The 12,633-nt window shown below is 51.6% G+C and overlaps 1 protein-coding gene across 4 annotated transcripts in view; it reads right to left on the bottom strand.

Moving 5' to 3' along the window:
- Positions 1-262: 262 nt before the first annotated feature.
- The window catches only part of KIAA0319L (KIAA0319 like), a 95,131-nt gene continuing 82,760 nt past the window's right edge, over positions 263-12,633 (bottom strand). For all 4 annotated transcript variants that reach the window (XM_053660317.1, XM_053660316.1, XM_053660315.1 and 1 more), the window contains exons 17-21: positions 9,398-9,540; positions 8,236-8,358; positions 7,585-7,675; positions 6,502-6,593; positions 263-1,260 (exon numbers count right to left, since the gene is read on the bottom strand). In XM_053660317.1, coding sequence (XP_053516292.1) covers positions 1,073-1,260; positions 6,502-6,593; positions 7,585-7,675; positions 8,236-8,358; positions 9,398-9,540 — 637 coding nt within the window. In that variant the 3' untranslated portion in view covers positions 263-1,072. The remainder of the gene's footprint in view (positions 1,261-6,501; positions 6,594-7,584; positions 7,676-8,235; positions 8,359-9,397; positions 9,541-12,633) is intronic.

Below are 12,633 nucleotides of genomic sequence, written 5' to 3'. Positions count from 1 at the left end.
TTTCCTGCTGGACGCCATTACCTCACAGGGACGCACAGGTAGCTGCACCCATGGTACAGATCAGTGGTGGAGCACAAAGCAGCACATTCAGGCACACGTACAATTAAATAGCATGTTTAATCATCTCACAACAGGCAGTAGTGTAGTAGTATATAAACTGTAGGTTTCTTTTTAAAAAGTCACTCCCCCAAAGCTCCCATCCTCAACCAGACACAGTGGCTGAGGAAACGGCCGGAGGGTATCAGGAAGTCTGTTCCAAGGAGCTGATGCACGCACGCACACTCGTGTGCACACACACACGCAAGAGACAAGAAGACAGTCAGACAAAGAGGAGAACATGGTGGGACAGTCGCACACATGCGCTCTCATGCCATAACATTCCAGTCTTGCTGTGACTGTCTACTCTGGGCAGGGGGACTGGTGGCCTGAGCCCTGAAGCAGCCAGCACTGTTCAGGAGGAGAGGGGGAGGCAGCCTATGTCCAACCCAGCTGCTCTGACACAACAGCCAGTTCTCCCCTAATCTTGGGCCTGACACCGTTTCTGCACTACGAGCCTGCCATCCGTAGTGAGGAGAAGGGGCGTCACTTTTCTGGCCCTAGCAAGAGGGTCCGCTCCATTTCAAAGAAGAGAACAAAGAATGTGGAGCAGGCTCTTGGGAGTCAGGACACTGGTGGTGCTTGGTTCTGTCGCCAGGTGTGTGGGGCACAGCCAGGCCTCGCTGTGAAGGTGCCCTGGGAGCAGCAACAATGCCATCGGAGCTGGCTGTGTCCACCCTCGGAGCATGGAGGGGTTTGCAGAGAAGGAAGCCCTGAGGTGAGGATATTTGGGGGGAGTGGCTACCAGATGGGTGGACAGAGGAGACCTCTTCGTTCACAGCTTTGTTCGGGGTTCCTGGAGAATATCTCTGGATGCAGGTGGGTAGCAGCTCCAGCTGGGGATGTCGGGGGGAGTGGCCAGCAGATGCTGGGAGAGCAGCTGCCCACTGAGATGGGAAGTGTGAGAACCAGCCTGGCAACGCTCTGGACCCCGACACTGCCAACCCTCCCCTGAGGAGACAGACCAGGTGGCTGGCTATAAGATCTCCTCTCGTGGGCTCCTGGCCTTAAGTGGGGTCTGTCCATTGGGCACGGAGCCATTGTGACCATGCAGGAGCTTGCCCTTCTCTCTGTCTGGCCAAGTGAAGATGGCATCATCGCTGTCCAGCTCCGACTCGGAGTGCATCAGGCTGCTGCTCAGCACTGGGCCTTTCTGTTTGATGCCTGTGAGGGAGAGATGGGACCCCAGCATTAGGAGCCACACCCTGCACCCTCCTCCCAGCCTGAAGAGGAACAGAGGGACAGGGAGGTAATCTCCCCTCCTGGCTGGGAGAGGCAGATGGGAAGGGGGCTTCCTGAGTCTTCGGTGCCTGCCTGCTGGGACAGCCCCATAAGGGGAGTCAGAGCGTAAACTGGCTATCAGCAAACAGTTCCAATGCTGAATGTTTATCTCCAGTAGCTTTGGTTAATGCCACCCAATGACACTTTTTTTCTCTCTTAAATGTGTTTTATCTCCCTGTATGAATAGAGTGAAGTTCTCAAAAGACAGGAAATTACAATCAAGAACAGAAGCTCTAAAGAATGCGCTTTCACTGTGCCCTGGCTCAGAATGGATGTGACGTGCTCGCCAGAGTGCCTGACACTGATAAAGGACATGACTCTCACTCTGTGGAGATGTCTGCACCAGCTTCTCTGAGCAGGGACCAGAGGTGGGACGGCAGGCACAGGGCTCAGGAGGTTTCCTACAGGAAGAGCCGACTGGAGTGGGGGTTCCCAGAGACAGTCCCAAGCCATCAGCTCATCAGACCACACAAACAAGGACCTGTAAGAAGCACCTGAGATCAGAAAAGATGTCTGAGATTCTGCAAGCCCTGGAGGTCACCTTTAGTATTATGCCTGTCCATGGCTGCACAGGCCACACTGCACAGCCTGGTCTGGCGATGGCTTTAGGGCAGATCCCATCCCACAGCAAGATGGCTGCACCCTGGCTGGTACCAGTACTATTCCAGAGAAAGCAAAAGGCAGGCTGAGAGAGCAGGACTAGAAATGGGAATTGCCAACAGCGAGAATGCAGCTTGGCAGTACTCTGGCATCTGGCACTGCCCACCCCCAGGAGAAAGGAGCTACCTCCTTCTTTCTAAGGTAACCAGTAGTCAGGTGTTTGAACCATCATCATCTGACAGTCATTCTCCCTCCCCTGGTGCCACCCAGAGCCCTGGAAAACAAATGCCCTGAGGTGATTCTCAGCCATTGTGCCCCTTCCTGGCCAGACGTGACTGAAGGCTGTGAATGCTGGGGGCAGCCAGACTCCTGATGGCATCTTGTTACCCAGGAAGCACACCTTGCTGACCATGTCGGGTGCCATTCTGGGACGTGACTGCAGAGAGCCACACCTCCCAGTGAGTCTCAGGATGCCATCCTAAGTGGGGGCTGTGGCCAGCAGAAGAATCGGGCCCAGGGAACGCTCAAGGTCCTCAAAACCCCTGCTTCTCTGTAACTTCGGGGGGCTCTCCCCTCCCAGTCTCCCGGCAAAGCTGCCCTTCTGGGTCATAGCTGCAGAAGACAGGAGTCCAGGAGGGAAGCAAATGCCCCTGGCTCCACAGTACACAGCACTTAGAGCAGGAACCTAGCAGGTTCCTAAAGAACCGAGTGGACTTCACCCACTAAACAATGCAAGCTGAGAAACTGCTAACTTTAATGGGAGCTGAAGAGATACATCTATCACAAAGCGACTCCATTCCTCGGTCTAAACCTAACAAATCTACGCATGTGTCCACTAAAGGACAAGGAAGAGAAACATTCACAACAGCACTCCTCATGACAGCCAAAAATGCAAAGAAAGTGGTTGCCCATCAACAATATCCCTGACCAATTAAAATAGTCACAGTGGAAATTACACAGCAGTGAGAATGAATTATTGCTAAACCTAATACGGATAAATGTCATAAATGTAATGTTGACTGAAAGAAGCCAAACACATTGATTCTATTTGTATAAACCACTCTAAGATATCAGAAATGGTGGGTGGGGAGTGGCTGGAAAGAAACACAAAGGCACTTCTGGGATGTTGATTACATGGGTCTGTTCACTTGTGAAAATCCACTGAGCTGTATTTACAATTTTCTGTACATACTAGGTTGAACCACAAAAAACTGCCATTTTTATTGGCCAGATAGTAATTTCACACAGTTCAACCTAATATACGTCAATAGAATGTTTTTTTAAAAAATCAAGAGAGTAGCAAAACAAAACCACAACCAACAGCTGCTGAATGTGAACCAATCTCCCGAGGCGGGCGGCCCCCACGATCCACCTGGCAGCCTCTACGCCCAACAGCCGGGGCAATTCTATTTCCACAGTCGCTCTGCATCCAGACTCCGCCTGGCTCCCAGCAATGGTTCTACATTTGTCCTCTTTCCCTGCAACATGCCACACTCGACTCACCCTTCCAGCTCAGCATCTTCAGTTCCACGCCATATAAAACATCATCTCAAATCCCATTCCCCTCATCCTGCTAGTGACTGCTCTGGGCTGCGCCCGCTACTCCACAGACCCCAGGACAGAAGCCAGGGGTTCTGGCCTGGTCAGACCCACCGCAAACCGGAGGTACTCCCACGGCTCCCTCAGCTGGACACTTCCCTCCAGAGAAGGGCCTGCTGAGCCTCATTTAGTTTCGTCTTAGTTACGCAGATATGACTGCCACCCTGTGGCTCTCCCGTGCCACCCTCCCCTTTCACAAGAAGCCTGCTTTGATTTTTGCCTTGCAACCCAGCACTGCTTGGCACCGCCGGCCAGCTTTCCCTCCCTCCTGCCTCTGTCCTCAGGAGCCTCACTGTGTCTTCTGCGTCTCTGCCCAGATTTGCTCCCCGAGAGAAACCTGTCCACTAAAGCCTTGCTTTCCAACCCCCATTTTGCTGATTCTCCACTTTTCATCCCTCAACCTCCACAAGGACTTTTAAATATTTAGTGCCTCCGTTTCCTCACTACTTCCTCCCTCCATAACCTGCACTTCCATTTCTGCCATCATCCACCACTGCTCAGGCTCTGCAGGTGACCAGAAACCGAACCAGTGTGTGGTCAGTTCTGGCCCTGCAGCAGCAAACACGGCCGGCCACACACTAGTGATGCCCCTCCCCCTCCTTGAGGACCAGTCTTAGGCTCCTCAGCCCTGGACTCTTCTCTCACCCTTCAACGTTCTCCCCAGAAGGGATCTGATCCACTTCTGTGGTTCTGACACTCAACAGCGTATAGATTTTCATAGTGACAATTCTAGTCCCAACTGCTCTGCTCAATTCAGTTTAATCATCTTCTCTTACCCAAACCATCATTGCACTGGATGTCCTAATTCTGCCAACAGTGCTGTCATTCTGTCTTGGGTTGGAAGTCAGCCGTGACCTTGCCCGTCCCTCCAGTCCAAGAACACTGTGCTGTTCGAGCCATCATTACCTCCTCCTTGGACCATTGCAGCAATCTTGCTGGCCTCCACCTATAATCTCTTCTCTTCAGTCGATAGAAAACATTGTTATTACACTAAATTTCCAAAGCCAGAACTTTCAGTATGTCACTTCTCATCACCATCAAAATAAATGCTTAATTCCTTAGGTTGATGTGCAGCTCCTCCCACGATTTGGTCCTCACTGATCTTCCAGCCTCGTTTCCTCATCCTCATTCATTACTATTCCAAACCGAATGCTTGATCTCCATTTCTTCCAGGCTTTCTCATCTCAGGAGTAACGTCACCCAACTCTCAGGTGCTCAAACAAGTGGCTTGGGGACCATCTTCTACTTCCTATCTCTCACACCCCTCAGCCAACACACCCTGAACCTTGTCACGTGTTCCCCCAAACTCAGTCTGGAGGCTGCCTGCCCCCTTCTGTCCCATCACCTCTACCACAAGGACATTCTACTGACTCACCTACTCCTGCCCTCTTCAGTTCCTGAACATACAGCAACCACAGTTGTCTCTTTAAAATGTAAATCATATCGTGTCATTTGTCCATTAAAAACTATTGGTGGCTCCCCACTGCTCTTAGAAGGAACCCACAGCAAGCTCCCCGCTCCCTGGCCGTCCTCATGCCACTTGCCTTTCCTCAAATGCCTTTCTACTTCCTCAAGTGCTCCCTGCTCTTTCCAGCAGCTGGGCCTTCACTGACTTGGCCCTGCAGTGCTGTTTCCCAGCCTTCACATGTCTAACTCCTCATCCCTCGGGTCTTGGGTTTGCCGTTCATTCTTTAGAAAGACGTTCCGTGGTCACATTTGTGTGTGTTTGCCAGTTTCTGTGTCAGTCCATTTTCACAGATTCCCTGCCCTCAAGGATTTCACTGACCAGGAAGGAGACAAATGCATCACTAATAAAACAGAGGGACATGCCGAACTGATGGGGAAAGAAATGAGCACAGCTTCAAGTAGCAGGTTAAGGGAGGGTTGAGAGAGAGCTTTCTGGACAGAGACCTGAGCCAGGAGAAGAGATCAGAAGGAAGGAAGAGCTCTGCTGTCACACCACGGCCATGCCCACCAGACCAGAAGTGAGCCACTGAAGGGCTTCAGGGGAGGAAAAACCCAGAGTAACATGACCGTGGCCTCTGTATGGAGGGCGGCTTGTGCACGTTCTTACCTCCAGGCCTCCATCCGTCCCCAGCATCTGCGGGTGGGATGCCCTGGCTGCACCTCTCCGGTTCACGGGCCCCATCAGCTCCGCCCACCCACAGCATTCCCTAACCGAGCTGCTGCATGGGTGCGGGGCCCAGGCAGCCCACGACAACTCATCTTCTGGTAAGTCTGCCCTCCCTCACGTGACTGAAATTCTGAGGAGGAAGCCTGTCCTACAACTCTTTATATTTTCCCTACAGCCTCTCCTAATGATGAATAATTACTTTGAATAGAAGTAGTTACACTTTCAGGAAGTTTACAAAGAGCTCGACAAAGCATCCAGTTCCCCAAAACAGAGGACGCCTGTCCTGTGGCATCCGGAGCCACAGGACAGTCCAGCCGAGGAAGGGAGGCCCCCTCCCATCCCGACTCGCCCAGGCCCATCCTGGGAGCCAGCAGGGAACCTGCCCTCCGCCTGCTCTCAGTCAGTGACAGCCTGTAAATACTGGAGAAGGCAAAAGGTCAGCTGGCACACACTGGTTCTGATCTCATCACTGACACCTCGCCTTGTTGCCCAAAAGGAGAGACCACAGTCCCCAAGCCTGACTGCAGAGGGCAGCGTGAAAAGCTAAACTCCAGGATAGAATCCTGAGGGGAACGAGCAGGCAAAGGACCGAAGCAGGCCTAGCCCATCCGCCCCATGGCAGGACTGGCTGGGCCCCACCTGCCCTCGCCTTCCTCAGGCAGCAAACAGAAGGCTCTTCCAGCGCAAACTGCGGCTAATGATGCATTGAGGAGGGAACTAGTGCCGGTGGCTCTTCACAGGGAGAGTGCACAAATCTGGGTGCCCCCAGCCCCTGCTCCCAGGGCCGCTACCTGCTCGGGGCGTTGGCTTCAGTTCCAGGCTTTCCTGATCCGTGGCGTCCAGGATCTTGTACTTGCTTTTTCTCTTGGGCTTTCCTTTTTGCCTGAAAAACACAACGCCCTCCCCTGCTCAGGAAAGGGGTTGTGTGTCGGAGTCCAGCAGCCACCGCAGAAGGTGGCCGCTGTGATCTGCTCTTCAAACAAGTCTTACCAACTCTGAGAAGCAGCAAGGGAAACGTGAATGTCTCAGCCTGGACTCACCAGTCCAAAGTGGCACCGAAGGACAGATTGGTTAAAAATGTAAAGACACTGAAAATCCTGTGCTTGAGGGATGTGGCTAGGGAGGCAAGCATTAAACCAAAAAAGCTGTGAACGGAGAGTGTCTTAGGCTGGTGGGGATTTTTTTTAATTCTTTGAATTTTCTCAAGTTTTATGTGTGGTGACAGCAGGGTGACCCTCAGCTGTGCCACCTACGGACTGTGTCCGTGGACGAGGGATGTCATTTTCTTATCTGTAAGATGAGAAAAGGGTGTCGTGCATATTAAAAGATAATATCTATAAAGTGTTATCATGGTGGCACACAGTAAATACAGAAATAATACTTATTAATAATGAAAAACATACAGTAAGCGTCACCATGAAGTATTATAAGACTAGCTAGGAAGATCAAATGAAAAAACCCATAACACTTAACCATGACTGACCTAAGACTGCAGCTGCGTGAAAGCAGCACACACGTGAATCCCTTCTAGGAAGGCAGAGAAAAAACGAACTCAGGTGTGAAGGCAGTGGGCTGAGGTGCGGAGTGCTGAAGGACCACGCCCTTGAGATGTGATCGGGGTCCCCACCCACTCCCACCCAGGGCAAATCACCGTGCTGACAGCCACTGGCTGCAGGAGCTCGCTCCTGCCCTCAGCAGTGTCCAGGGCGAGGAAAGCCGTTCTGCGCATGCCTCGGCTGGGCCAAAGCACTACAGCAGTGACGGGAAGGGAGGAACCCAGGACTCAGCGCCCCCCTGTGGAATGGACCGGCATCTCTGGTGAATGACTACATTACCAGAAGTCCGAATGAATTTCCAAGGAGAAACCATCTTACCTTTTACAACAACAGACCAGAGTCCAGGACAGGGTTCCCAAGGCAACAACAATGACGAAGCAAGCAATGATAACATATAACACGCTCCACTCTGCCAAGAAAAGTGAAAGTGGGGGGTGTGGAGAGAGAGGCAACAGGGAGGTGTGGCCCAAGGTGGGGTCATTCTCTAGTAGATCAGAATGACCCCAGGGCTCCCCAGGGAAGGTGAGGCCTCAGAGTCTAAGGGAACTGTAGCTTTAACCCTTCTGAATTGCTCCAGTCTCTTTGGACCCTGGGGCAGTGGGGCAGAGTAAGGAGTTTTCACAGCTTTAACAGAGGGAGCAGGGTTGGGGGGTAGAAAGCAGAAGGCTCCCAAGAGGCTGTGGCGTGTAGGCACCCCAGAAAGACGGCAGGCCTTGCAGCCGGTCTGGTTTAGGCTGAAATTTGCAGTTGGTGTGATTTAAGTTTGGTTCTTACACAATTGCTTCAGAGCTTTCCTCTAACCTTGGGCAAGTGCGGAGGAAAGAAGTAAAAATCCTCTGCAAACAGAAAATACACGAAGTTCTTCTCCTCACTGGCTCATCTGCCTCGGAAACACCATCACCCGCCCACTCAACTCAGAACCACATCCAGTGCCAAATCAGCTGGCTCAGCGCCAAACAGAACACTCACCACAGTTGCTGTCTCCGTCCCTCAGCTGCACCTTGATGAAATTCTCCATCCAGAAAGGGTCACAGATGCAGCGTTTGGTGAACGAATCACAGTGGCCGTGGTCTGAACAGTTCAGCTGGCATGCTGGCCGCAGCAGCAAAGAGACAAGACAACAGGAATCAGAGCCGGAGGCCAGCCAGCCCCCAGGGCCCCGTGCGGGCAGGAAAGCGCCAGTTCAGCGGCTCGGGGCGAAGTGTCCCGAAGACCGCCCAGGAGCTTCCACAGCTGGGGCGCGTTGCCCCTGATTACCATCATGGTTGGGTAAAAGGAGCAGTGAGAAAAGCCTCTGGAACACGGTTGCAGCCTGTTTTCACCTGATATTTTTTGTGTGCCAGCAGTTGTTACCATTTCATGCCCCGCAGACACCCTTCTCTGAATAATTTAATTGCCAAATAAAATGTGTAGTATTACAAAGGAATTACATTGAACATATTTTTAATATCTAAGAATGCAATTTTAAAAAATATATGTGCTTTTATTAAAACATGAAGCAGCACCCTGGCCAGTGTGGCTCAGTTGGTTGGAGCATCATCCCATAAACTGAAAGGTCACGGGTTCAATTCCTGATCAGGGCACATACCAGAGGCAACCATCAATATTTCTCTCCCTCTCTCTCCCTCCCTTCCCCTCTCTCTAAATTCAGTAAGTATGTCCTCCAGTGAGGATTCAAAAAAGAAAATGAAAGAAAGGAGCAGCAGGATGTGGAAGTGGACCTAACAACTGACAACTCTGAGGGAGTGATGAGTAAGAGAATTTCATCGTGTTGTGTGATACGAAGTCATCTGTGACCTCCACTGCCTCAAATCACAGGCTCCATTAATGATACTATGGTCTGTTGCCTACTTTCATAATTGAGGGAAATAATCAAGTTCAGGTACCAGTTAATGAAAAGAAGGATATAATTTCCCCCCAAACATACTGTCCCTCTGAACCCTATCTCAGGGGCCCACGGACCCCGGGTTAAGAGCCTCTACAAGTCAGGACTCTCCTGGACATGGCAGTGGAGGAAAGGTTACCTCAGTGTTCCTAGGGGACCGCGGATGAAGGCAGAGGACAGTGGGGAAAGACAGGTGAGGGTGGCCACTGGGTAGGCTCTTGTTCCCAACACCCCAGAATTACTCACTGACAGTGTAGATTTCCAGGGCTTTGAATACCAGAAAGTCTGCCTTTTGCTTCCGCAGCTCATTCTTGAGCATCGCTGCCACCTCGTAGCCTTTGAGGATCTGGTGGGGAGGCTCGTTTTGAACAAAAAATACCATCTTGGTGCTGTAGAGACATGCAGCAGTACGTATGAACGAGCGGAGCTGTCAGCAGCGACAGCATTAGCTAAGTACCTTCTGCTTGAGCCGGGGCCTGCGCTGAGAATTCCATGCATTCTCTCCCAGCAAAAGCCAGTGATAAAGGGTTACCAGCGTCAGCTCCATTTCAGAGGACAGCACCGGCTCAGAGGGGTTCAGTAACTTGCCCAAGGTCACACAATTAATGATGGCAGAGCCAGATCCCAACCCTAATGTCCCTGACTCCACAGCCTGTGCTTTTAGAATGCCCTACGCTGCCCCGGCTCACAAGACAACCCATTCCAAACAGGTAACCGCAGGTCAGGAAAATGGGGATTTGGTTGACTACATCCCTGCTACCGTTAACGGCTAAGGCTGTGGTACTGTTGGGTTTGTGCGTGGGTTTCTTGTAAGCCAAACCACAATGCTTTGTAAAATGTAAATAATTAGACGGCATCCAAGAATTGTCCATTAGCCAAAACGATCGTTACTATGACAGCAACAAGAAAGACAACACCACGGGTTGGCTAGTACAAGTTTATGTCACTCCATGCTCAGAATCTCCTTTCTGACTGTCAGTTTCTGTCTGAGGCAGACCATGTTTGAACTCACACCTGGGTGGCACCAAACCTGTTCTCTGGCTTGGCCTCTATTTTAGGAACCCTGCTTCTGGACTTCGTGTTCGTCTCCTAGACCGGACCTTCCCAATTCAGGGGGTCACACTGGGTTTATAGGGGTGCCCAACATATGCACCCTGAGCACACAGCACAGCTGGGTGGGACCAGCTGCTTACAGGGTGAGTCCATTTACTCCCAAAGTGCTATGTAAACAGCATCATTTTCTGTGTGTGTGGCAGACAAGTTTGGGAAGCATTGGCATAACAGACATTCCAGAAGCCGATGCAGAAGGCTAACAAATGGGGTATCACAAATTCCAGGCTCGATAAGCAAATCTTTACACACAAGATTTGTGGTCCATTTCTCATTATCTTCTGTGGTTATCTGATCCATGCTTATAGCTTCCACTTCTATGTACCAAAAAATCTCAAATCTTTATCTCCTCTCCCCACGCCTCTGCTGAATGACCATATCTATCTGCAAATGCTTGCTAGAATATCTACCCCAGAACTTCCACAGGCACCTCAGATCCAACACGTCTCAACGTAAATGTATAATAACCACTCGCTGAGCACTCCCCGTGTGTCAGGGACCATACACACGCTGCCTTACTGGACCCTCAGTAACTGCCTACAAAATGGGAACCAGCACTTTACAAGAGACACAACAGGTTTGGGGAGGTGAAGTCTGGGAAGGCCCACGTTTATCCCACTATAATATAATATCTCCCTCCAATTCTCCAACCCCTCCACAATTCCTCAACTAAGCCAACCCAGTCCAAGCCAGAAACCCAGCCACCCGATGCTGCTCTCTCCCGCAGGCCCGTCGCAGTGACAGCCAGCCTGCGAGCACACCCTTCCACGCTGCTCTTACCAGCATGGTTTGTGACCAGCCTGTTCCCACCAGCTTGGCTGGGTCCCAGCAGCCACTTTCCCTGCCTGCCCCCCACTGCTGAGCAGAGCTTACAAAGAAAGTCCTGATCACCACACTGCCTCAGATCCAGGGAGCCCCAGCTGTACATTAGGTTCACTGGGAGCTTTCGGATTGCTGGTGCCAAGACCTCACTCTAGACCACGAGCACCATCATCTCTGGGGTGAGGCAGGGGTAGTGGCATGTTCGAGAAAGCTCCAGGTGATTGATTCTCTGATGTAGCCCGAGCTGGGAACCACCAATCTCATCGCATGTCTCTGACCTCGGCTGAGACCCCGATATTGCTCATGGCCCTTTCCTGGTGCTGCTGTCCCCAACCTTTCCCACTTTCCTTGGGCTGCCCACCTCACGCCCACCTCACCCCCACCGCCTCACAGCAGACGGCCTCGTCTCCAGCTTCAGAGACAAAACAGGGTGTTGGTACCACCGGTCTTAAGCTCCACGCTCGCTCCCTGTGCACGCACCCCCTGCAGCACGCCTTCCCTCCTCTGGTCTCCAGCGGTGCGCCGGCTCGGCCCACGGCCAGTCCCCCAGACCTATGTCCATGTACGACCCACTCCCCAAACTCCGCCTTCTGCGTCTCCTCTGCACCTGCCCCTCAGTCTATAAAAATGTTCAACTATTTCTTATCTTTAAAAAGTGTTCTGTTGATCTTAACCCCCATATTATTTTCAGCACCAACCTCTTCAAAAAGGTGTTATACTTATTATCTCTGCATCCTCAAACCATGAGATGAATTTGTCCTCTGCCCCCAACATCTAAGTAAAATGATCTCATTATCACAAACCCAAAGAGCCCTGTGGGGCACCTGCATCTCTCTAAGCATCTGAATCCCTTGGCAGCCCAACCCCCCAGCTCCGGCCTTAACTTCCAGGAGCCCAGCTCCACCAGGTTTCCGCCTCACCTCTGACTGTGATTTCTCAGTTTCCTTTGCTGCCTTCTTTCTATGCCTGTTCCTTAAACATGGCTGTTCTCCGGAGCTCTGTCCTCGGCCTCTCGACACTCCCAGTGTGCCTCATCTGTCCCCACAGCTTTGGCTCCTGCTCGTGCTCCTGACCTCTGGCCTTTCCTCCACCCCAACGTCCGGCCTGTACTCGCTACAACCTGGTAAAACATCTCCCTAAGACACCCCGAACCCAACAGTCAAAACTGCCTCCTCCTTTGAAACGGCATTTCTTCCGTGTCCCTGGGCTCGGCGGCATCACCACCTATTCGGGCATGCAAACCAAAAGCCTCATATTTGACATCTCAATTGTTCCCAAAGTCCTATCAATTTACCTTCAAATTTCGTTTTAATTTCTCCTCTTCCTCTTCCATTTCCTTCGCCACTGCCTTCATTCAGGTCTCACTACTCTTCTACGAGACTGGTAGAAAGCGTCCTGATGGACCTCACAGCCGTCAGCCTCTCCCTCTTAGCCCAGCCCTCACACTACTGAACTCCCTTAACAATCACGGTAACTTCCTTGCTTCACAAACAAAAACTTCACACGTCTGAAGAACTACTTGAGTCCTCCCGCCCTGACGATTAAAACTG

Source organism: Artibeus jamaicensis, unplaced genomic scaffold, assembly GCF_021234435.1.
Source record: "Artibeus jamaicensis isolate MK-2021 breed Jamaican fruit bat unplaced genomic scaffold, CSHL_Jam_final scaffold_847, whole genome shotgun sequence".
Classification (NCBI taxonomy): Eukaryota; Metazoa; Chordata; class Mammalia; order Chiroptera; family Phyllostomidae; genus Artibeus; species Artibeus jamaicensis.
Note: the sequence above shows the minus strand (reverse complement) of the source record. Positions and strands in the feature narration are given on the sequence as shown.